Source organism: Pseudorca crassidens, chromosome 3 (assembly GCF_039906515.1).
Source record: "Pseudorca crassidens isolate mPseCra1 chromosome 3, mPseCra1.hap1, whole genome shotgun sequence".
Classification (NCBI taxonomy): domain Eukaryota; kingdom Metazoa; phylum Chordata; class Mammalia; order Artiodactyla; family Delphinidae; genus Pseudorca; species Pseudorca crassidens.
Window position 1 is genome coordinate 65,477,557 of NC_090298.1, and position 27,190 is coordinate 65,504,746.

A 27,190-nucleotide genomic window follows, 5' to 3' on the forward strand; every position below is an offset into this window, starting at 1 on the left:
GTTTCACTCTGTACTCTAAATTAAGCAGTATCAGGCCCCTCCTTCCACCCTCTCCCACACATAATACATCGTGGAAAGCTATCTTTTTATTGGTTGAATATACTAGTCAGTCACAAGGCGTAAAAAGTACTGCCTCTGCTCTATTTGCATTTATGAATTAACAGATGTGCCTGGTTTGAAAAACGGATTCATTTCTTGATGGGAAGAAAAATCTTTAGTTTTTCACTTTATTTTTTTATGTATGGGATTTTCACTAACCTTGGACCAGTTACTTGCCAGGAAGAACGTAAGGTGAGTAACTGCACATCTTTTAATATAATGCATCTGCAAACTGTAGTGCAAGTATGAAATTATGTGGTTCTGTAATTTCTTTATATTGTTGCACAGCTACATTTGTTAACAATTCAAAATGGATATACTAGATTAGATCATTTGGTAGCTACTAAAATCATTGAACGAGAGTTTATAAATAAGAGATTAAAACATAATCTTTATTATAAGAGGGAAGAGTTAATTTATTTGTTCAAAATATCCAAGAAACATTTGTATTATGTACCAAAGTATATCTCTATGAGAAAATGACTCAAATCAGTGTTCATGTTTCCTTTATACTTATAAGTAAATGTTAATTTCGGTTTCTCCTGCTGTTTTTATGTGAGAAGAGAGTAAGAAAACATTTAAAAACCTCAGAAATATGTTACCTGTCCCCCAAAGAACAGGTATTAAATCATTTTAACTAGTAGGAGATGGTAGTTGTGTGGAGTACATACTATTTAAAACTAACAAGCAAAATTTCTATTTCTATTTCCTTTGTCCTTTTGGCTTCTTTCCATACTGTATAAGGGAACATATAGAGATTTCTATATAAAGAAGAACATGCAAAATCTGAATAGCAATTAACTTATGTCATATCCCCCAATTACTCATTATGTGCTCTCACAACAAATCCATCAGGGGATTTAGTGTGAGCACAAAGGAAGGTGTCAAGCAGGATGATCTGCCAAAACTTGTGTTAAGGAATTCTTAAGTCATCAGCTAATAAAAACAGTAAGTACAGGTATTTTTTATTTGTTTCCAAATCAGTTAGTGCTTTCCTTCAGGTTCACTTTCAAGTAATAAATGACCTATACTCCTTAGGTGGTTAAAGCTTAGTAATGTTTCCTCACCTGGTTTATACAGAAATGACTGATTTATGTATTACACTGGTAAAATATACACCAAGAACTGTAAAAATCCCAATTCTGTTTTTGAAGCAAGATTAATGGGTTTAAATAATTTTAGTTCCAGAAGAAACCGTAGAAATCATACAAATCAGTGATCATTTGAATCTAATAATATGTCATATTAATTCATTATGAAGGAAACAACAGTTGCTGTTTTGTGAATGTTCTTTCATATCATAGATCTGGAATTTAAAATATATTTCAATTCTATGAGTAATTCAAGGTTCTTAAGTCTCTAGGAAGGGTGATTGTATTTTAAGCCTGATACATGTTACCTGAACTTAGAGAAAGTAGGGGTCATCACTCTTCATTTACATAGTCCTTCCTCAAATTGGGTTTATACTTAAACAAAAAGGAAATCTTTTCCCTCTCACACAGCACCCCCCGTGATCTCCCATTTCCCACTTGCCTTTCAGAGTTTGTTCGTTCATTAAATTGTTAGTTCATTTATGCATGTAACACATAGTTTTAATACTTGATACTTTTAAATAGGCACAGTGCTAGGTGCTGGTTGTACAATGGTGAGCAAAACAGATATAGTCTCTGCCCTCATGGACCTTTAAATCTAGAACAGAGGTGCTCATTAATCAAATGAATGATATTGTTACAAATAAACTGTGAAATGTGCTTTGAAAGAAAAGTATGGTAGACTGTGAACACATATAATAGGGGGATCTGAACTAGTCTGAAAAGTTAGGGACAGTGTTTCTGAGGAAGTTATATTTGAGCTGTGATATGGAGGACATGACAAGGAGGTAGGGAGAAGGGCAGGATGGAGAACATTCCAGGTAAAGGGGACAGCAGGTGCTAAGACTCTTACGAGGGAAGAAGGGAACATGAAGCGTTCAGGGAACTGAACTAAAGAACGCTAGTGTATCTGGAGGAGAGAGGGGCGGAGGCAAAATGAGCACAACTAGCAGGCTGAGGCCTTTCAGGGCCTTGTAGGCCTTGGTAGGAACCTGATCTTCACCCTGAGCAGAACCATGAAGGAGCTACTTCACCTTCATCTTCATGAAGGCATACTTGGGAGACTCATGATAGAACACCTGGTAAATCAAAAATATTTCACCAGCCACTGCAAGCCTAGGGCTCTTGATTACTTTTCTTGTATTGCAGAGTTCCCTTTTACTGGAAAAGGGTCTGAATATTTTAGTGCTAATGTAGGTTTACTTTTTTTACATTAAAAATCAGTGTTTCTTAGTTTATTCACATGGATAATTTAAACCAGATAATCCTTTAGTTCTACTTTAGTTCAGAGATCATGTAGTGATGTGAAAATGCATGTTACTGTATTTTGTCTTTGGTTGAGATTATGGCTTCCTTTAAAACCTCATTAGTTTAGGCTTATGGGTGTGGGCAAGGCCTATCCAAATTAGAGTTTATTTGAAAAAGAATATAGCAGCATTATTGTATGTCCATAGATTCATTGAAATGAAAGTAAGCCTATTTTGTGTGCTAAAAGCTTTTCATTAGTGAACATGTGGAAATTTTTAATTAGTAGAGTCTCAAGCCAAGCATATTAATGATATGATAACTCATTCATTTATTCATATACTTTTATTCAGTAAACATTAAACTCCTTTGCTGACTAGATATTTTCAAATGACTTGATATATTATTATCTTATTTAGGTAAAATATATCTCAATTTTATGTTTTTGTTCATTAAAACATTTTAAAATTGAATCCTTAACCTTGTATCATGAATTACGATTTTTGGATAAAGTTCAAATTTAAAAAATTTAAAAATCTATTTGTATATGGTGATATTAGAAAGCTTGAAACTTTTCAAGAAATATTTCTGGAGTATTAGTCTTTCTTTCATGTATTCAGTTACTGTTTAACTTGTACTATAGAATTTGGAGTTTAAGTAGGTAGAGATCTTTCGGCTAAAGCATATCTCTATTGTGGTTATATGATTATTTTGATTGGAGCCTCACGCTTGCTGCTCAGGAAATTTAATTTCTTAGTGCTCCTAGGTGTGATTTGATTCAGAGGACTGATTAATGCTAACCATACTCACAAGAGACATAGTATAAATCAGAATGCTAATTTATAAATTTTTAAATTAAGGCATCTTTTAAAAAAGAATAAATTAGAAAAATTTATCAAAGTAATACATATACATGGTTAAAACAATCAAATGGTACCAAGACACATAATAAATTATTAAAAAACTGTCTCCTATTTCGTCAGCTTTTCTCTAGTAACAAACAACTGCAAAATTCCAGAATCTTACAATCTCAAACATTTATTTCTCACCCCTGTTACAGCTACAGGTGGGCTGCCATGGCCCTGTTCCAGCTCTGTTTCCCATGTCTTCTCATTTCAAGACCCAGACTTGAAATAGCAGCCTCTATTTGGATATGCCATTATCATATCAAAGAGAAAAGGGCAAGGGGTGGTAGACGCATGTAACACCTCTTAAAGTTTCTATGGAACTGGCACATTATTGCTTCCACTCATATTCCATTGGCCCATATTCCAAGACATATAGCCAAGCCTGATGACGGGGCAGGAAATATTCCTCCCACAGGGAGGTACTACAAGGAATATGGCCAAAGACAGAGATACATTCATCTCTGGGATTGCTGTTCCTAGGGAGTTAGTTGGGAACAATCATACAGTCCACGACTGTATGTATTAAATATTATAATTTAAATGATATATGCAGATGATTTCTCAATTTATACATTTTAGATTTTGTGTAACAACTTCCTTTTATTATCAACAGAGTATTTAACATATAACATGGTCTCTCAGATCCTCCTTTTGCGTAGAGATCTCCCTCTAGGTTTCCCTTCTTCAGAGCGCTTTTGTCCTGTTGCTCCGATCTGGATTGATTCTCTCTAGGTCTGATGTGCAGTAGTCATCCTTAGGTTTCTCTTCATTGTTCTTCTGAGTTTGATCCACTGTTTATTAGAACGTATGCTTTCCTCTTTCTTGGTTTTATCCCTTACTTTCGTGGAGCATGTCCTCCATTAGCTTTTGAAAGGGTGTAAGAAATACATTTTCTGAATCCTTGCATGATTCTTGTTTTTTATTTCTGGAAGCTTATAGGACATTTTCTTTCTTCTAGTCTTCAAAATGTTACAAGTACCATATCTCACAACTATCAACTCAGAATGGATCCTCACATAGCTAAATGTGAATGCTGAAACTTTAAAACTTCTAGGTAAAATGCAAGAAAAAATCTTTGTGACCTTATGTTAGGAAATATTTCTTTTAGACACAAAAAAATGGACAATAAAAGAAAAACAAATTCATTAGACTTGTGAAATTTAAAACTTTTGCTTTTTGAAAGTCACCATTAAGAAAATGAAAAAGACATAGAATGGAAAAAATGATTTTCAATGCATATATCTGACAGAGAACTTGTATCTATAACATACAAAGAATTCTTTCAACTCATAAGAGGACCATGAACTTATTTTTAAAAATTGGAAAAAGTTTTAAACACATACTTTACAAAATAAAATATATGAATGGCGTTAGACACAAGAAAAGATGCTCAGCATCATTAGTCATCAGGGAAATGAAAATTAAAACTACAATGAGATAGCAACCCACACCCATTAGAATGGCTACAATTAAGCAGACTGACAATACCAAATGTTTTGTCATAAGAATGTGGAGCTACAGGAAAGCTCACATGCTGAAACTGATTGGCAGTTTAAAAGTTAAACAAACTTATACATTATGACTCAGCCATTCTACTTTGGGTATGTATTCAAGAGAAACAAAAACGTATTCCACAAAACCCCATAAATGTCCATCAGTGGGTTCATAGACAAAATGTGGTATATCCATACAATGAAATATTTCTCAGTAATAAAAAGGAATGAAATATTGATACATGTAACAAAATCAGTGAATTTTAGTCATTAAAAATCTGAAAGAATCCAGGCACCAAAGAATATATGTTACAGGCTTCTGTTTATAATTGGAGAAGATACAAACTAATCTTAAGTGACAGAAAGTAAGTCTGTAGTTGCCTGTGGCTGAGGTGAAGGAAACATCACTCCACTGCAAAAGTGCATGAGGAAACTTCTGTGGGATGTAAATATTCTGTATCTTTATTGTGGCAGTGTGTCATAGGTATATGTCTGTGCCCAAATCCATCAAATTGTACACATTGAATGGACTAATGCAGTTTACTATACTTAAATTATATGTCAATAGAGCTGATAAAGTGAAAAAATAATTGCATGCATATATGAATTTATTAACAGCATCTAGTAGAATTATAGTTATCAATTTATCATCTTAAATTCTTACTAGCTGTTAGAGGTTGTATTACAAGGAGAGTGGTGCATTTAATTTGTAATTGGTTCCATATAATTAATTCTAAAGCATTTCACTATAATATAGATTTAGTAACTCTTTGGCTCCAAAATTATGTTTTGCATATAGATAATAATGTATAATATATATATTTCTCTAATTGTAAAAGTGTTGGGTTTATATGATAGTTATATATATAGGTCTTGGATAGGAATCTCTAAATATAGAATTTGATCTGTATTCTCATATGTTACAGGTACAACTTACGAAAAATTAAAAATATGCAGTAAACTAAAAACTTTTATGACATGACACAATTGGAGATTTAAACTGATGTGATATTTAATATTAAAGAATTATTAATATTTTCTAGATATAATTGGGCTGTTACTTTTTAAAGTCCTTATCTTTTAGAAATACATACCTAAATAAATATAATTTCTGATATTTTCTTCATAATAATACTAGAGTGGGGAAGTGGGTGGGCACATAGGTAAAACAGGATTGGTTATGACTTGATAATTACTAAAGCTGGATGATGGGCACAGGTACTTGGGGAGGGTGAAGGAGCTTATATTCTTCTGTTTAAATTTGTGTATGTTTGCAATATTCCACGATAAAAAGATGTATATATCTTCTAACATAGCAATTTCACTTCTAGGAATTTATCTTAAGGAACTTCTCAGGAGTATGAACAAATAATCCATGATAATGTTCAATGTAGTATTGTTTATTAATTGGAAACAACTTAAATACTTAATAAGTTTTTAGTTTAAATAAATTAATACATTTGTATGATGTAATACCACATGGAATTCAAAATTATGTCAGAAAAATAAGTAATAACGTGGGAAAATATTTGTGATATATTTTTAAGTAAAAAAAAATTACACACTTTAAAACGGGATGTTTATAAAAATCTGTTTAAATGATATAAAAAATAAATTATATTTGTGTGTAGGGTGTGTATGCATGTACGTAGAGTGAAACACTGGAAGGATATATTATTATAATTTATATCTTCATAATTTTCAGAAATACCTTTTTGGCAATAGAGTCTGTCTTTTTTTTAAATAAAAAGGGTTGAATATTTTTGCTTTAATATGTTGACAGTACAATGTGGTATAAAATTTCACTGTAAAATATTTTATTATGTTTTATTATTTGGTTATTTGATTTATTATTTGGTTATTATTTATTTTTGGTTGAACCTCAGTGTCTAGCATACTGCTTGGCACATAGTAAACTCTCAGAATAGATTGTTTATTCAGTGAATGAACATTAGGGTTGATACTTAAAAATTTTTTCTACTTTAAAATTTTCAGTCTTTTCCTTATTTTCTTTGAAGAACATATATAGTATTACTTTTTAAATCAGAAATTCACTATTCAAAAGTGAACAGTTTTGACAGGCGAAGGTTCTGCTGCTCTACTCTGAGATGTAACAAACCAAAATGTCCTTAAAATTACATATAAAATCTAAAATGTAGATATTTGTTCAGCATCTTTTTATTTTTGTTTCTTCTGGTTTCAGCTCTCCAACATCTTCAAATAAAGAAGTGGTTATGAACAATGGTAAGACTTGTGATTTCCCTTATGATTCCTTTGGGGGTGGAGGAAGGGTTCTGTCTGTGATGGGCTTCCCTGAACACCAGTACTGGCATCAGCAGTCTGATGTGAAAATCTCTGAAACTACAGTATTCTAAATTATGAGCCAAAAGAGACTTAAGCCTGTACTTAGCATATTATTGTCACTCAATTACATTAAAAAATATATGACACTTAGCCTTTGTACTCATATCATTTTATTTGACAGATCAGCAGAATAATGGAGGAATGAAACCAGTGCAGGATTTCACAACAATACGAATCACACAGGTATGAACATGTTAGGAAACTAGATTGTATCATAAAAAAAAGTAAACACATTTCAATCAGGTCAGAGCCACTGTGAAAATATAAGTAATAATTTTATTAATAACTAACATTCTTGCTTGAACTTTAGGTAAGGAAATGTATTATGGTAATCTTATAGTTGAGAAAACACTAAAGTTTCACTTGCTGTCATATACAGTATTTTCATTACAATATTCAGTTTTACTTTTGTTCCTTTCCAGATAGGGTCACTATAGTAACAGTTTATCTTTGGTTACTGGTAAACTTGGGTTGTTGCTGCCTGTTCAATTTCTCTTTTATCTCTATTTACACTGGAGTAATTGGTATGGAATAGTTGCTCTAGATAAGTGGATCTTCTTTCGGATAGAGACCTGCCTTTATGATCTCCAGAGTGACATACTGAAGTGCATTGTCTTGGGCTTCCTGGAAATCTGCAAAGATTTCATAAGATGTAGAATAAGGTTAGAATACCTTGCTAGTTTATGTATTTTAAATGACCTGGAACTACACTGTCCAAGACAGTAGACACTAGCCACAAGCTGCTATTTAAATTTAAATTCAAATTGGATAACGTTAAGTAAAATTAAAAATTAAGCTCCTCAATTGTACTGGCTACATTTCCAGTGCATAATAACCAATATCACAGGAAGTTCTGTTGGACATTAACGGTCTGGAGAATTACGCTTGATTTTCAGAAACCTCTTGTTTTCTTTGTTTAACATATTAATGAATTTATTTAAAGTTCTGAATTATTTGGGTTCTTATGATATTATTTTTTGAAAAGATTACCGCCATTAGTTTCAAGGCATGGTGAACTTTAAAAAAAAATTAATAGACTTTTTTTTTAGTAGTTTTAGGTTTATAGAAAAAACTGACCACAAGTACAGAATATTCCCATATACCTCTCCAGTCTGCAGCCCCCACCCCTGCTAATTTCCCCTGTATTTAAAATCTTTCATTAGTGTGATGCATTTGTTAAAACTGATAATCCATTACTGATACATTATTAACTAAAGTCCGTAGTTTACATTAGCATTCATTCTTTGTGTCACACATTTTATGGGTTTTAACAAATGTATAATAATATCTATCTACTATTACAGTATTATACAGACTAGTAGTTTCATGGCCCTAAAAATCTGGTGCACTCCACCTATTTATTCCCTCTTCCTCCCCCAGCACGGTGACTGGTGACTTTTTAAAGTCATTATTGCTAATATTATTACTTTCAAAGTTGGTTTTTGGTTTGTTTGTTTTTATAATTTGGTCCTTTACATTTTTGGTGCTTTGTGGAACTGGATTCATGTGCCTTTCAGGTATACTATCGTTTTTAGGCTTGATAGGTCCACCCATCTTTTCCCCAAAATAGCATGGACTCTGAAGCTAGCAGAGTTTCAACAGGTTTTTTTTTTTTTTTTTTCTCTTTTTTTTTTTCCTTTTTTTTTTTTTCCAACAGGTTTTGAATTGGCTCTTTTACTTCCAAGAAACCTTTTGTACCATGGATACAAATTCGTATCTTAAATTTCATTTATTTGGTTAATTAGGCTCTCAATTATAATCTGAGCAGACAAAGATTTAGAAAAAGAACCTTGGAATGCATTCAGCCATCATAGCCCGGTTTATGTCTCTGTGGATGGAATTCCCTGCATTCTCTTTTGGGCCAAAAGAATAACAATTAAATTTAAGAATCAGACCTGGCTGGACCTTACAGATGAAGCCATTGGCCACAAGGCAACAGTGGACGCTGGCAACTCAAACTGCAGTGAAGGAAGTGCCATGTAACTTGACTGCTTTGCTGGAGCAAGCCCTTAGGGCTAGTGTAGCCTGTTAACTGGGTGGTCCAGTTTTCTGTCATTTCGGAAAGTAGAAGTAGCTCCTTTGTACATGACCCTGACATACATTTCTGAGGAAACGTCTAATGTCTAAAATGAAAGAACAAGTCAGAAATTAATTTTTTTAATTTCTTATTTTTTTTCCCAATAATTTTCTTCTGAACACTTTAGCTAATTGTTATAATACTTTGTGGAAGTTCAGGATTCTGAAAATGAAGTTTCCCAAACTCGTTCTGAAAAAGAGAAAGGATTCCAGGCTCTATGTCAACTCCAAATGTGAGGTGTCAAACTACTTTTGTCCTAGCAGGAAGGAAATTGCATATCGGTGAGCAGAGTCATACATATTCTAGTGGGTGAAACAAAGAAAGCTGACTCCATCTAGCCGGGGCAGATATTTGATTCTAGGAAGTGTTCTGAAGTTATGGAACATTGCCTGTTTGCAAATGTGCAAGGGTAACTTTGAATGGCCAAATTTCAGAGAATTCTTTAGGACATTTAAAAAATGATTAGAATAATTATTTTTGACTTGAGATAAGCAGATTAAACAACTATCCCTATCGAAGAGGAAGTCAATTTCCAGTGCCTTTCTCTGCTTTTCAGCCATCCAAGCAGATATTTTTTGCTTGTATTTGTTTTGGTCCAGAGGGAGGAAGTCTGGCATGTCCCACTTGCTTTCTATAAAGCTCCTTGCTTTCAACATTTGTTGGCATAATGGAGGCTTTTGGAAGATTCTCTGCATTTGTTCTGGCCTGGTTTAGATGGGCAGAATGCTTTGTATAAACCATAACATGCTCTGTGTTTGTGTGTGTGTGTGTGTGTTTCTCTGTATTATTCTTATATACTTTGGTGGGAACACTTTTTTATTTCTGAACTTTACTTCTCATTTAAAAATTCTTGATGATGGGTAAAAAATGGATTATATTCATGTATGCTTACAAGTTACATTACAAGTTTTAGTAAGTATGTTGCTGTTCACAATGACTGTCTCTTATCAGAGAGCTAGGGAATTGTAAGCAAAATCCAGAGTCCTCCCGGATTTGTTTATTCTGTTACAGCATAACTATCAAAGAGACTCCAACATTGCTGAGAGCTCAGGACTGTTTCCTCAGCCTCTAATTAATTCCCTGCAGTGCTCTTTATTTGTGGTCAGCTGTGGGGAGAGAGGCTGATTGCCTGGGGATAGTCTTGCCTGTCCATGGCTGACTGGCCCTCCTTGATTCCATTTATCCTGACGCCAGGGAATTTGTGGGGTAGATCAGGGCACCACAGCTTTTTGCTGGACTTTAGAAACCTTGATTATCACTGGGAACCTAGAGACAGAAAGAATGACAACTTAGCTTCTAGGCCCAGTTCTGCCAGTGAGCTCTGTGACTTTATAAACAGGAGCCACTCTAGGATCATCATGTGTGAGATGGAGATGGTGGCATCTATTACTAGCAGCTAACAGGACTGGAGCACTTGGAATTGGCCAGGCACCTTGTGAGGACTTCACAGGTATGTTATCTGTTATTCCTCACAATGCTATTGCGAGTTAAGTCCCTGAGTCACAGGTACAGTTATCATCGGTGTTTCAGGTGAGAGTGAGCTTAGGAAACTTGTTAAGATCATACAGCCTGTATGGTAGTAGAGCTGGGGTCTAAAACATCTTTAACAATGCCATTTTCCCTCCTCTCTCTTGGCCCTATCTCATTGCAGTGTGAAAATCAAATGAGGAAATGTATGCATGAGAACTTTGCCAAGTGCTACTCAAAGTATAAGATACTAATGACAACTAGAGTAAAATAGTGTCTAGTTACCTGGTAGAGAGGCCTAAGGAACCTTTGGTTTTCATAATACACAAGTTAATGATTTTTTTTTTTCTTTGTCACTGCCCAAGAATTCTAGTGGGTGAGTTCTGAGCGTGTATCATCCACATTTTAGAGTCCTGCTCAGGTGAGTGTGCAGGCATCCTGGAGAGCCCTCCCAAGGGCATGAGGGGGAGGCTTCCCAGGATGTGAGGCATTCAAGGACCAGCTGCTGAGACTGTCCCTGATTCCTGTGAATTGCATAGATTAGTGAGATGCCTTTGTTATGCTGGCAAGGAAATCTTATATTCAAGAACCAGAAAGGGAGTTGCGGAAAGAACAAACCCAAGCTAAGCCATAACCATGTAAGGTCAAAAGCACAGATTTTAAAAAAATGACCATATTTTAGTGCTTGGAAACAAAATGTTCAGGGAAAGGCAAATTGTTGGCAGACAGATTTGCTACAGAAGTCTTTTTAAATAGTGAAAGCCTTACAAACAGAGCATAATCCCAGCATCTGTGTGTATTTTGAATTTAGGCAATTAAAGTCTCAAGAATTCAGAATCTGTTTTAAACATGGGAGGGTAGGGCGCTTGGAAGAGTAAATGAAGCTCTTTTTTGAGTGACTCCCTAGGTTGTATTTCCCCTTTATGGTGCAGCATGTGGTGCAGTGCTTGGCACATAAAAAAATCTCACTGAATGATTGCTGAATTTGCTTTGTTGAAATTGGGCCTCATGTTCTTTACTCCACAGCAGAGCATGTTAACAGCTTTCATTGAAACCAGGACTGCTGGAGAAAGCTCTTGGGACATCAGAAGCATGGAGGCCATTGAGCTGCTCCACCAGAGATTCGGGTGGGCGCAACGTGGCTTTGCTTGGAGCTTCAGTTCATTAGCTGGAGAGCCAATTTGTGGGTAACTAAGCTATTCTGATTCCTTGGAAGAACTAGAGAACTTCTGTTAGAGTAAGTGACCAGTCAAATTTATAAAGTACAATCCAAGAAATGCACTTCATTTCTTTAAAGTATTTTCAGTAATTTGTAACATTATCAGAATATTGTTAGAGAAAAATCCTCTTGAAAACTTGCTTTACCGAGTAAATTAGCTTATAAAGTGTTTGTAAATGAGTGCTTCTAAGGTACCTAAGCTTATGATGTTAGGAAATAAAGATATTTCTTTTAGTGATCTTATTAATATGGTTAATTTTGTAAATACTCCTTCCCTTTCTCCATAAGTAGTAGGAAGATAAACGAGCTCAGTCACTGACATTTCTATTTCTTGATAAGTGGGACCAAATTGATGAAATTATATTTGTGTGATTTTTTTCAAATTTGTAATTGGACATTTTATAACCACCTACTTTGGCTTTTTTGTTTTTATAATGTATATTGAGGTGTTATAACTTCAAGACATTATAATGTCACATATCAGCATCATCCTTTATATATTTAAATTTCTCACATTTTCCCATTTCAATTGTATTTAGCTTTTCATCATTCTTATTTTTCAACCTTTTTGAAATTTAAATGAAATATAATAAACTGCACATATTTCAGGTATACAATTTGGTCAGTTTTGACATACGTTTATACCTGTGAAACCATCATCACAAGCAAGACAGCAAACATTTTCATCACACTCAGAAGTTTCTTTGTGCCCCTTGGTAATCCATCCCTCTGCCATTCCCACCTTTCTAGGTAACCACTGTTCTGCTTCCTATTGTTATAGATTAGTTTGCATTTTCTAGAATTTTATATAACTATAATCATATAGTGTACGCTCTTTTTTAGTTTAGCTTCCTTCACTTAGTATAATGATTTTGATATTCTTCTACATTATTGCATGTGTCAAAGGAGTATTTCTTTTTACTGATGAATAGTAAGTATTCCTTTGTATGGATATATCACAACTTATTTATCTTGATGGAAATTTGTTTTTCCTCCAGTTTTCAGATAACTTTCCAAATAAAGTTGCTGTAAATATTCCTGTACACGTCTTTATAGGAGCATATATTTTCATTTCTCTTAGGTGAATACCTAGGAGTGGAATGGCTAGATCATATGGTATGTGTATGTTTAGCTTATTAAGCAACTGCCAAATGGTTTTTTAAAGTGGTTGTAGCGTTTACCTTTCTACCAGCGCTGTATGAGAGTTCCAGCTACTTCACATCCTTACCAACATTAGGTATGATCAGTGTGGGACTACAGAGAAAATATTATTATGTTTCTGTATGGTTAGCAATTTCTAAACAAATTTTGCTCGGACCTGGGTTAAAAGATAAGTCTTGGAGTTAGTAAGGGATGTACCTCCTCACAGGAATGTGATTACATGTCAAGGAGTAATGAAACTCAGCACCATTGAGATATTCCAGGGCTTGGAAACCCAGAGAAGCTTCTTATCGTCTCCTTGGAGACTTTATTTACCTACATGGGTATTAGACATGCACCCATTTGTTTCCTTTATGGTGAGCTGTTTGCTCCCATCCAAAGGCTATTAAAATTCATACACTTTTATTTTTCCAAGGAAAATATCTGACACTAAAGAAGCAGATGTCTTTCTCCTTCTCTCAGGAGTTGAAGGAGGAACGACTGTCTCCTGTATGAGCTCCCAGGTTCATAATTTTAGTGTTCCTTACCTGTGTTGTAAATCCCAGTATGTGTAGGATGGCATCTGGCTTTCAGCAGGGGAAGAATTTGGCTAAAAGGGGAACCAATGTGGTTATTGCTCTGGGTTAGTGATAATCTATCTCCCCTCCAGGAAATCTTGTGTTAATGTTCCAAATAATGTGAATAAATATAGATACTAAAAGCTTAAGAGTGTTTTTTTTTTTTTTTGAAAAAAGTTTTAACCATACTGATTACTGTACTATGGCATCATATTGTGGTTTCATTTTATATTTGCTTGATGACTAATGATATTGACATCTTTTTATGTACTTACTGGTTATTTGTATATCTTCCTTTGTGAAGTGCATGTCTTTTGAACACTTTAAAGTTGGGTTTTCTCCTTATTATTGAGTTGTTAGTGCTATTTGCTGTATTTTGGATACAAATTCTTTGTGTATATGTGTTGTGAATATTTTCTCCCATTCTGTGACTTGCCTTTTTCGTTTTCTTAACAGTATCTTTTGAAGAGCAAAGGTTTTTAAAATTTGATAAAGTGCAATTTATCAGTTTTTTATTTTATAGTTCATACTTTTACATTTTTTCAAGAAGCTGTTTCTTACCCCAAGATTGCACAAATGTTATTTTATGTTTCTTCTATGTGTTTTATAGTTTTAGTTGTTACATTTAGACCTGTGATCCATTTGGAGGTAATTTTTGAGTATAGTGTGGAGTAAGGGTTATTCCTATTTTGATGGACTGTGTTTCTGTTTTCTAAGGTTGTCTCTGAAGTTTGGTGATGCTGAAAATCCCAGAGGTATTGACATAAGGTAGGTATGGATAGCACTTTGGAATGTCATAGGTTCAGCACTTCAGATTAGCTCCATATAATTTATTCATTCAACATGTAAGTATCAAGGGACTGCTGTGTGCCCAGTATTGTGACACATGAAATGCCACATTTATCTAATTACACTGAAAAGTCAGTGATGTTATGATGGGATCCTATAGTAATACTTTCTTTAGTTTCTACCAAAGCAACTATACTTTTTCCCTCTTCCTTTAGCGGCCTAGAAAATACATGAACCTGGGAATGTGATACCTCTTTCCTCTGAGCAAAGAATAAGATATGTTTAAAGCTCCAAAACTGAGGCTCTAGTTTGAAGTTATTTTCTGTATAGCTCCTTACAACTGAGTCACACTTATCATTTAACTGTAACTAAAAATTCTCTGTTAGCTGAATTCCCCAGCAGACAATCAACATAGGCCTGCATTTTTCTGTTTATGTATGGAATAATGCATCTGCCAACATTGGCTTATCCAAGCAGTTAGGAACTGCTCCAGGGGTGGGGAGCAATTTGAAAGCATTAAAAATTTTTTTCTTATAAAAATATAATGTTTCCTTTCCTATAGGAGCAACCTTTTAGTGGAGATAAGCAGCCGTGTCTTTAACATTTCTTGAAAAACCAGAAGGATGTGCTAGGGCAGTCTTTCCTAAGCTGTGTTCTATGGAACACTTTTGCTCTGTGTAAATGTTTATAATATTTCCAGAAAAGGGGTCCTGTGGTCAAACGTGTTTGAGAAAGACTGCACAGCATGTCCTCTTGGAGATTCACGGTATAAATCTGTATGTTGAAGTTTCTGTGAAGACGCGCTCTTAAGGAAGATTGCTGCACTTGGTGACTTTGATTAACCTAGCATTTCCTGTCTTTTCTTGTTGTTGTTGATGGTTGTTCAGCAGTTAGTTGTGATTTTGGTGTTTTCGTAAGAGGAAATGAGCTCAAGTCCTTCTACTCTGCCGTCTTGTCTCCAGTCCCCCTTTCTTTGTTTTTTTTGCCTCTAACCTAGCATTTCCTATGTTTAACCTTGGAAAGCTCTTTCCTCAACATGTGCCTACATATCATGGGATACGAGTGTTTCACTGGTCATAATTTAGAACATGCATGCCATCATCTTTCAGAGACACTTTATAGAATCTCACAAGGTGACCAGACACATATACATATCTGTTTGATATAGGAATGGGGAATATTTTTGATTCAAATAGCACCTTTTAAAAATTTTTCCCTAGAGGAAAGTAGCTTTTTGATTATTATTTTTTCTGATGGTAAAGCTGTGTGGCTGACATTGTCAGTGTACCTTGTCTGTATCCTCTTGGGCATTTCCATTTGAGAGCACTATAGTCCACCAGCTCAACTTTTTAAAAAAAAAATGATTTATTTATTTATTTAAAGATTTATTTATCATTTATTTATTTATTTAATTTATTTTTGGCTGTGTCAGGTCTTAGTTGCAGCATGCGGGATCTTGCATTGCGGTGTGTGGGCTTCTCTCTAGTTGTGGAATGCAGGTTTTCTCTCTTTAGTTGTGGAGCACAGGTTCCAGGGTGCATGGGCTCTGTAGTTTGTGGTACGCGGGCTGTAGTTGAGGCGTGTGAGTTCAGTAGTTGTGGCGCACAGGCTTAGTTGCTCCATGACCTGTGGGATCTTAGTTCCCTGACCAGGGATCAAACCTGCATCCCCTGCATTGGAAGGTGGATTCTTTACCACTGGACCCCCAGGGAAGTCCCCACCAGCTCAAGTTTCAACTTCCAGCCTTTCTTTGCCTAAAAGCTTTCTCTGGCCAAAGGGGCCCACTGCCTCCCATCTGTACCCCAGCAATGACTGAAAGAAGTCTGTAAATATCCTAGCTCCCTTACCCTCGGGTGAGATAACTCAGAGGTGTGTGTTCTACGCTGTCTCCCAGGATTCCCTGTGGGCATTAAGCCCCTGTCACTCATGGTGGAAGCTTGCTTACCTATGTCCTTTGGGGCTGCCTTCCATTCCTCTGTCATTTCTCTTCTCTCTCTTCTACATACTTTGTTTGTTTGTTTTTATTTGCAATACTTCATTTAAAAATTTTTTTAATTGAAGTATACTTCAACTATAGTTCATTTACAATGCTGTATAAGTTTTGTACAGCAAAGTGATTCAGTTATACACACACACATATATGTGTATGTATATATATATATTCTTTTTCATATTCTTTTCCATTATGGTTTATTTCAGGATACTGAATATAGTTCCCTGTGCTATACAGTAGGATCTTGTTGTTTATTTATTATATATATAGTAGTTTGTATCTGCTAATCCCAAACTCCTAATTTATCCCTCCCCACCCCTTCCCCTTTGGTAACCATAAGTTTGTTTTTTATGTCTGTTAAGTCTGTTTCTGTTTTGTATCAGTTTTTAGATTCCACATATAAGTGAGCATTTGTAGAGACGTGGATGGACCTAGAGACTGTCATACAGAGTAAAATAAGTCAGAAAGAGAAAAACAAATATCATATATTAACACATATATGTGGAATCTAGAAAAATGGTACAGATGAACCAGTTTGCAAGGCAGAAATAGAGACACAGATGTAGAGAACAAATGTATGGACACCAAGGGGGGAAAGAGGAGGGGTGGGATGAACTGGGAGATTGGGATTGACATATATACACCAATATGTATAAAATGGATAATTAATGAGAACCTGCTGTATAACACAGGGAATTCTACCTCACTTTGCTGTACAGTAGAAACTAACACAACATTGTAAAACAACTGTATCCCATTTTAAAAAAAAACAATAGAATACTACTCAGCCATAAAAAAGAATGAAATAATGTCATTTGCAGCAACATGGATGGACCGAGAGATTATCATACTAAGTGAAGTAAGTCAGAAAGAGAAAGACAAATGTCATATGATATTCTACATTTTTTGGATGACTAAATTCCCCAATAAATTTGGGATCACCTCCACAAAATACTTGTATTCACATCCTTGTCTCAGGGTCTACTTCTGTAGGAGCCCAAGCTAAGACAAGGTTATATATATATCTGTTGAAAACTGAAAGATTGGAAAATACTGAGCTATAAAAAGAAAATGAAAATCATTCATAATCCAACCACCATTGGTCATCACAATTAACATTTGTTTTTTCTATTTTTACTTTTTTCATTGTGGTAAAAGTTACATAACATAAAAGTTACAATTTTAAAGTGTTCACGTCTGTGGCACTTAGTACATTCACAATATTGTACAACCATCACCTCTGTGTAGTTCCAGAGCATTTTATCACTCCAAAAGGAAACTCCCTACCCCTTAGCAGTCACTCCCCATTCCCCCTCCTAGCCCCTGGCAACCACCAGTCTGCTTTCTATCTCTGGATTTGCCTGTTCTGGACATTTCATATAAATGGGATCATACAACATATGACCTTTTATGTCTGACTTTTCCAACGTATCCTTTTAAAAGAGCAACTTGGAAGGGCAGGAACAGAAGTAGGTACTGAGCTGTTCCATCTACTTCCCTCCCTCCCTCTCCTTGTTTAACAACAGGCACCCTGTGTGGTTGCCAGGGGCTCTCCTGGGCTGCTGGAGCACCCTTTGCCTGCATGTCCACCAGAGGGCCAGACATCCCCCAGGGCAGCCCTAACCAACACGCGTTTCCAGATATCCCAGCAGGACAGAGCCAAAGTCGCCCTCCAGGGACCCTGCTGGATGCAAGCCCTTACTTGTTCTCCCCTCCCTCCGCCTGTTTCACATCTTTCCTCTCCTGTCCTCCTGGGATTTTCTTAAAAAATCACTTGCCCACAAATCCTTGCTCAGGCTCTGCTCCAGGAACCAGCACAGGTTTGAGAGGCCAGGGCAGAGGGTGTCATATCCCCCAGGCCCATGGGCGTGCCATTCCTGCCCTCAAGTGGGCCAAGAGACACAGAACCAAAGACCCTGTGGGCTGGACAGCTGTTTGGCAAAACGACCCGGTGTTTTCACCAGGAAGGATTTTTTCGAGCAGTTCCGTTGGTGCATTAATGTTCCCACCGCACTGAGGCTGTGTCAGAACAGCCTCAATCTCAGGCCATTATCTGAAATAGGGCTGCAAACAATGTGGCGGGCTCCACCCCAGCCCTGAGCACAACAGAAGTCACTTCCAGGGAATCCAGAGCCAGCCTGCCTTTTCTGGGAATGGCTTGTCTCTCCCATTGCCCTCTGGAACAGCTGACTCCAGAGTCCAGATCTGAGATGTCCACCACCTCCATCCTTCTGGCCTTCAGCGTTCTCGGTGGTTTGTTGCAGTGGGCGCGGATGGCCAGACTCAATTGCATCCCTCAAAAAACCTTTCTGTATCTGAGTCAGGAGCCCAGGGTGAGCAGGGGCTGTTCCAGATAACAACGAATGTTTTATAACACCAGGCCAGCACAGAGCATTCTATTTAAACAAGCACAATTTTACAGATGAGGAAAGCAAGGCCCAGTTGGGTTGTTTAACAACACTTACCATACCACTAATAAGAGCTGTATTTCTGAGAACTCTTTTGGCTGCATAAAGTCAAAAGGTAACTGATTAATAGGATTGAAAGTGTTAGCTTCAGACACTTAACTTACCTCACCAGGGCAGCATCTTTCTCCATCTCTTGGCTCTGCTGTCCTTGTGTCAGTTTCATTCTCAGGCTGGAAGGATGGTGGCCAGCTGACAGTTATCCACTTAAGCAACATAAAAGAACTCTGTTGTAGCACAGCTTACATCTTATTGACCCAGCCTGGGGCATATGCCTCTCTCTAAACCGATCACAGTGATTAAAGGGCCACAATACACTGATTGGCAGGGTCCGGGAGACCACTGAGAGGGGAGAGGGTCAGCCCTATACACACCAAGATGCTGTTCCCAGAAGGAGCAGGAACATAACCTACAGGTGGGCAGAGCCAGGATCAAAACCCAAGCTTTCACCCTGAGCTATACTGATCTCAGCTGCTTTCTTTTTCTTTTTTCCATTTAAAAAAATTGAAATATAGTTGATTTACAATGTTGTTAGTTTCAGGTGTATAACAAAGTGGGTAATCATATTAACATTTTGATCTCTGTCTTTCCAGAATTTTTTTCTATGCAGTCACACATTTTTAATGAAAAAAGTGATCATGACATATGCATGTTATAACTTTTTTATTGCTAGAGAATATTCCATTCCAAAATGGCTAAGAGTAAGGGCTGTGGTCTCAGATGGGATTCTAAGCCCAGCTCCAGTGCTTACTCTCTGAGTAAACTTGCACAAGTTAGTTACTTAACCCTTTTGTGTCTTAGATTCCTCATCTGCAAAATGAGGATAATAATATTCTCTATCTCATGGTGTTGTAGTGAAGATTAAATAAAATATACATAAAGAATTTAGAGAGATGCTTGACACATAGTAAGAGCTATTTTATTTTTGACCATTATTTATTTAGCTACTTCTATATTATTGTCCATTTAGTTTTTCTCAATTTTTTTGCAATAATAAAATTATTTTAATTTTAAAAAAGAAAAAATACCCAAGCTTTTTGTGTTTTTCCTTTTGTAGGAATTTGTATTGCTCACTTTGGGGCGTTCTCCTGTTACTTGCTTTCATTCCCACCCATCAGGAGGCTCTTGTTCAGAACTAGAAAGTAAAAGCCTCTCTCTGAGCCAGTTCTACTACCTGACAAAAGAGGGCGCACTTGTACTGTTCGTCAACAGTGTCCTGCATCAGCAAATGTAAAAGTGCTTTGGGGGTAATACTGTTTTATAATCATTGTCAGATTCACCCTTACCAGTTACAACAAATTGTCCACCCAGAGCTGGTTTAATTTGCACCGAGTCGAGGTTATTTTCAATAATTCAATTCCAGCAACTTTTAATGCAACTGGCATGTTTGCTCCATCAAGTTACTCCTACCACTGCCAACACGTCAGCAGCCTGCAGCGGTATGATGCCCTTTTGTTGCCCAGCGACACCAATGATATGTCAAGCCTGTGGGAGGTCACTTTTGTTGATTTCCAGGTAATAAACTAAAGCATATGCTCAATGCACCTGTGTGTTTGGTGCCAAAGAAATTCTGTTTGTTTGAAAACATAGATGTTTAAGGAAAAGAGAGGAGTAGATATCTTTAAAATTATATTGGTATGAATTATGTTCTTTATCTTCTAAGGTATGAAATAGGATAGGATCAAGTATTTCCTCTTCCTGCACAGTGATCCCCCTGCCCCCCACAAGGACTTTCTTTTATATAAAGGTTTATCCAGTCACTCATAATTATCAGTGAGGAATGCCAGCAATGTAAGCCAGAGTGAAGCTGTGGCATGAGCCCAGTGACTGACACTTCCTGGAGCAAGAGGCCCTTCTGGGGAGAGGAATTGTCGGACAATTATTTTATTTCCTTCAGGGAGAGGAGCAGTGATCCTATCAGGGCAGATAAGAAGTACATCTGAAGTGTGAGTGACAGCTTTGGCATTTAGCATAGGAATGGAACTGTCAGCCAGGGAGTCAAAAATATCCTAAAGATCCTCTTGAAAGTATTTGGGGAAAGGCATAGAGGCATAAGAAGTTCCTTTTCACCAACAGAATCTCGGGCTGAGAGACATCTGTCAACTTCCTCTGACCTGTTTACCTGTGAAAAAAGCTTAACTTGTTCTTTCAACTCCCTGAAATAGGCAGGGTTTTACATGTCCCTTTTATGGGTTCTTCCCAATCTTTTCCACATATAAATATATATTTATTCCCCTTCCCCCCAGGTTGGAGAAGTGTGGTGAGGTAGTTTGGGGTAGGGAAGGAGTTTGCATTTTGGAGTTCGAAAGACATGGTTTTGAATTACTTCTCAGCCACTTGGGCAAGTTACTCCACCCTCTCGATTTCTGACCTATCTTTATGGATGTAAAGAATTCATGGCCTAATATATATGTGGCAACACCCAGGACCGTGTTAGGCATGGATTAACAATAACTAATACTTATGAGTCCTCTTTGTGTGTTGGCACTGTTGTAGTTATTTTACATATTTTGTCTTCAAAACTTATCATAATGCTGCAAGATAGCTGTTATTATCCCTCTTTTACAAATGAGATGACTGAAACTCTGATGATTACATAATTGTTCAAAGTGATATAATTGGTAACTGGTAGAGGCAGAATTTGAATTGTGGACTGGCTCCAAAGACAATTTATAATACATGTAATATATATATCTATTTATATAATATTTATAAAGTATATATTGTATCTATTTCTCTCACACTTTTAAAAGAGAAGTAGGTGGAAAGGGAAATGAGGTAATAATGAAAACAAAGAATAATCCACACATAATCTTGCCTAACAGATGAATTGACTGATTTATATCTCTACCTTGTTCCAGAAATGACTTACAATGACTTATAGAAATACTTCAAGAAAAATAACTTTGAAAAATGGGCAAACCACTTCACACCCATTAAGTTGATTATTATAAAAAAAAAAATCCCCCAAACTGAAAATAACAGCTATTGCAAGGATGTGGAGAAATTAGAACCCTTGTACATTGCTGGTGGAAATGTAAAATGGTGCAGCCACTATGGAAAACCGTATGGTGGTTCCTCAAAAAATTAAACATAGAATTACCATGTGATTCAATAATTCCACTTCCGATTATATACCTAAAAGAATTGAAAACAGAGACATGAACAGATATTTGTGCATCCATGTTCATAGCAGCGTTATTGACAGCAGCCAAAAGATGGACATAACCCAAATGTCTATCAGTGGATGACTGAAAAACAAAATCTGTCATATACATACAATGAAATATTATTTAGCCTTAGAAAGGAAGGAAATTCAGATAAATGCAACAGCATGAATGAACCTTTAGGGTATTATGATAAGTGAAATAAACCAGACACAAAAGGACAAATATTTGTATGGTTCTACGTATGAGGTACTAGAGTAGTCACATTTGAAGACAGAAAGTAGAATGGCAGTTGCTAGGGGCTGGGGGAAGAGGGGACTGGAGAGTTCGTGTTTAATTGGTACAGAGTGTCAGTTTTGCAAGATGAAAAGAGTTTTGGAGATGGATGGTGGTGATGGTTGCACAATGATGTGAATGTACTTGATGCCCCTGAACCGGACACCTAAAAATGGTTAAGATGGTAGATTTTATGTGTATTTTACAATAAAAAGTATAAACCAAAAAATGGGAAGACATGGAATTAAGGAAAACAAAAGGAGGAAAAGATCAGCTAAACCACTGGTGAAGTTGGTACACAAAACCATGAGACCATCTGTCTGCCCTGACTGGAAGCAGCACAGTAATTTCGCTCTGAAGCTCTTGAGCAGCCAGCGTAAGAAAGAATCACCCTTTACGTGTTCATGGGGTTCATAAGACTACTGAGAATGTGCTTGTGAGGAGCACATTCATCCCTGGTGTTGTGCAATGTGTGACAGCATCCTCAGCAGCAGCCTCATGGGGAACAGAGCACTGGGTGTCAGAGGTGGACCTTGTAAAACACTCTTCATGTGGACAGATACAGAATCAAGCCCAGTCCAGGGAAGAGGTAGTGCTGGTGGTGATGGAGGTTAAGGTATGCATACAAAAGGCTGCGTTCCACATCTACAGCTTTGCTGATCTATCTGGTTTATTCTAGGAATAAAGTATAGAGTGATGTCACATGCATGGCAAACTCAGGTGCCTCAGGTGAAAGCTCACATGCCTCAGGTGGGCCAACTGGGGACTTCGGCAAAATGTAGCCGGCATCACAAGAGGTATATTTTATAAAACTTCAGCTAATTTTTGCTTTATAGGAATGCAGGCCCAATCTTGCTGGATCTTCTGACTTTTCAATTAAAGATAGAAATGTAGATTCCTGGGGGAGGTTTTCAGGATGTTCAGAACTCTGGGCCAAACAAAACTTACCTGTGGGCTGGATACAGAGTGTTTACAATCTCTAGTCCAGAACATGGATAGACAACGTGTCCCTCAGGCATCCTCCACAGATATTGTTCTCAGTCAAGTCTTAAGAGGTAAGTGGCAGTCAGCGTGAGGACATTCTCTTTGGCTGGAGTTGTAGCATCAGATGAAGCCATCTTTTGTCATTGAGGAGCTTGACTCTTCAGGCTAGTGCCTGAAGAGAAGGCCACTTTGCCTCTTCATAGAGTGGGCAGGCCAAGTATCCTAAAAGCCAGGCCAAGAGTCTCCTTCAGCAGTTGTTTTGGTTCAGTCTAAGCACAGGTAGTTGGGCAAGCAAGGCCCCTAATGTCTACGGTATGATGGGTGGCTACAATCATTTTAGCATGGAAACATGGTAAAGTGCCCACCTAAGTCTTAAAAATGAATCCTCACTAAAGCATTCATGGATAATTCAATTTTCTGATGTACCCTTTTAAAACCAACTAGGTGACTGAATGAGTTGTAGGGTTATATTCTAAAAGCTAGCTGAATGTGGAAGTTGCCTTCTACAAATGATTGTTCTCATTTAGAATCATTACTCTGTAGACTCTGTACTCCCTGTTTCTTTATTGTGATAGTATTTAGATAATGGGGCCAGTTGTCGATTTGAACCTCTCCTAGTTCCAAGTAATTAAATCACTTCATTGCACATATGAGAAAGCTTTTCTTTGAATTCTCTGAGCAGACTGCAAGTGGTATACAGGTCTTCCAAAAACAGTACCAAGTCTGAATGGTACATCTGATAAAGAAGGAGAGTTAGTGATGGGGGGAAAAAGAGACACAATATACCAGGAGTTATGGAGTTGTAAACTGAGAAGTGCCTCTGAAACCAGACTGCTAAGGTTTGAATTACAGCTTCATTGTACTTAATACTGTGTGACTCTGGGCAAGTTACTTAACTTTCCAGTGCCTGTTTCCTCATCCATAAATTAGGATAAAATAGTAACTTATTCATAGGCTCTTGTAAGTATTAAATGAGTTAAGGCAGTGTCTGGTATGTAAAAAAAAAATCTTCAATAAGTGTTAGCTTTTATTATCTATATTTTACGTCACTGGGAATCATATCTTCCCTTAAAAGACTCTTCCTATCTACTTCCTGTCAACAGAATCAAAGGCAGAGAAAGTGAGAATTACTATTCTTTGCGAAATTTATATTAACACATAAAATTTTGAGTAGGCTTTGAATTTTAGAGACAACAGAAGTGGTTTTAGGTGAACTAAGGATCAGATAAAAGAGGTTTTATTTCAGAGCCTTGAATTTCTCTGGCCACTTAATTATGACAACCATATATCCCAGAGTTTCTGGGTCAGTCTTGATTTAAAATTAAGTTTCACTGTCCCCACGAGCACACTCACATTTGTTAGATAATGTGTTTAAATTATTCAGCAAGTATGGCCCCAGTATTTAAATTTGACTGATTAGGGCTCTAGAACCCCTAGCCCAACTGTGAAGCAGATTTTCAGAGGAAAGAGTATGTCACTTCAGCTCTTTTCTCTTGACAGATCCAAGGCTTTACCATTAAGGGGGGGACAGTTTTCCAAGGCCCGAGACTGCACCTCTTCCTTCTCACCAGCCATTCCAATCAGCCTGGCAATGTCCCTGATCCTGCCCTGCACATGCTCATCTACCTGTGCTATCTGGACTGGCACTATGATTTCATCGCCTCTCTGGCTCACTTCTGCCAGTTGAAAGCTCGAGATGCATCAGAAGAGAAGGAGCTGCTGAGGAGCCAGGGAGTCGAATGCTATGAACTGAGAAGCCAACAGATCTGCAAAATTTATGTTTAACAGCACAGGTCCCTCTTCCTCAGGAAGTCCACGATAAGCTCTGAAAGGAGGTGTTCCTGTTGTGTGCTGTTTGACTTGTGATATAAGATTTTCACCAAAAGGCTTGATTTTCTTTTTTTAAAGGAAATACATGCAAAGAATACATTTTGGAACATCCACTGGCCTTCTTAGATAGATTTGGAGCAATGATAAAGGTATCTCAGGAATCCCACGGAGATAAATATGATTGCTGCCCCAAGGTGTCTTGAAAGTAAAAGAATATTTCAAGTTAGGGACCCCCCCCAAAAAAAAGAATGATGCAATATAAAGAAGGGAAAACACACTTGGTCTTCCTTGCCTTTGTCAGTTTGGATGTGATAAATATAGAAATGATAAATATAAGGTTATCTGTAAGTTCAGAATTTAAAGTATTTTGTAACATAGGTTGCATTTTTCAGAAGTTATATCCCAATTTTGTTTTAAAAAATAGTCTTTTTTTTCTCTGTCACAGAACTGTTTAGGGAAGACTCCTGTCAATATGGTGGAACACTTTATTCAAGGGCATTCTTGTCTTTTTCTTTGCTATTCAGAGGCAGCCCAGTTCAGTTTCTGAAGGAGCAATAATAGTCTTGGCAGTATCTTACCTTTCTTATTTCATTGTGGTGCCAAGACTTGCCTCGTGTGTCTGATTTAGACTTCCATCAGCTCTCCTAGGTACCACTTAAACAGCTAAGCTAAATAAAAACAATTTGCTTACTATGCAAATACATCTCCAAGTCCCCTTCCAGTGAGATAGCATTCCCTAAAGAAATTCTGGAACCACCACTCATCTTCTTATCACCATTTTCTTCCACATGGATTTCCCCATAATCCTTTTCAGTTCTTGGCAGATACTGAAGAAAGGCTCACTCTGCATCCTCACCAAAGCTTCTCTAGTATGACTTCTGTGTTAAAGAGATCTTATGTGTAAAAACTACATTGCATTTCCCTAACTAGGGTTTCACACATGAGCTAGGTTCTACTAAGATACCCTGCACAAAACCTCGAAAGCAGTTGAGAACAATGCAAGATAGGGGGTCATGCACAGAGAAATTGGATCCTCTGGGCAGCTGTGGTGATGGGTCTGTAGTCTGGTCTCATCTTTGATGCCAGGTGTGACTGATCATGACTCTGGGATTTCTGATAAAACAGTCTCATGTTGGACATTTCTTTTGGCTGCAGTATTCTTGGCTATGAATGTAGATTCTCAGAATTCTGTAAGCTCCTATTAGTCTGTAATGAATTCCTTTTTGTTTTTTTTAATTGAAGTGTATTTGATTTACATCCTTTCTGTTTTAATACCTGGAGCAGATTCTATAGCCTGCAACTAAGAATCTTAATTTATGTACTTATCTGTACCAAAGATGGTTGCAGGGAGCACACCCTCAAGAAAATGGGAATCTAGGATTGATTATCTGACTCTGTTTAGCTTAAAATTATAGGGGACTTTGTTAGCATTAGAGGATGGAAACTGAGAGCCCATGCCATTCCATAAAGAAATATTCATTGTGGTTGCTTTGAGTGTCCACTGGTGGTATAAATGGTTACTGTGAGAGGCTGTAAGTACATGAAGGGTCAGCATAATTTACTGTTCAAGCTGGGACACTTGAAAGTAAGAGTGGATGTCATTGACCATTCTAAGATAACAGACATAAACGGGATGGTCCCAGGCAAACTGGGGTATATAGTCACCTTAGGTACGGTGGTAATCCTGTAAGGTAGGCTAGCTCTTTCTAGCTGTGCTGGAGGGTTTACATAAAGAAAATGATAGCTCAGGATTTTAAATTCACAGCTCAAGGCATGGTTAAAAAAAATCCAGGGAGTTTCTATAACTGATCTGCAAGGATCTCTTACCTCTTGTCAAAGGGCTGACATAGTTGAAAATCAGACACAGGTCTGATCCTGCAAATTGGTAAACTGCATTGCATGTGGAATTCACAGCCTTGCCAGGTCTCTTACATATACATGAGAACATTTGTTTCAAAATAGAAGGAGACTGAAATAGGAATGGTAACTGTTGTGAGAATTTAGA

The 27,190-nt window shown here is 37.0% G+C and overlaps 1 protein-coding gene across 1 annotated transcript; it reads left to right on the forward strand.

Annotated features, from left to right (window-relative positions):
• The first annotated feature begins 198 nt into the window (after nt 1–198).
• Nucleotides 199–26,668, forward strand: LOC137221456 (V-type proton ATPase subunit S1-like protein). Its single transcript, XM_067731164.1, is given in 13 exon segments — nt 199–228; nt 230–291; nt 1,716–1,762; nt 2,662–2,675; nt 7,008–7,080; nt 7,322–7,383; nt 8,946–8,972; nt 8,974–9,179; nt 14,399–14,449; nt 20,203–20,443; nt 24,856–24,867; nt 24,869–24,956; nt 24,959–26,668. Coding segments are annotated over 13 exon segments (1,095 nt in total). The 3' UTR covers nt 25,141–26,668.
• Nucleotides 26,669–27,190: the final 522 nt, after the last annotated feature.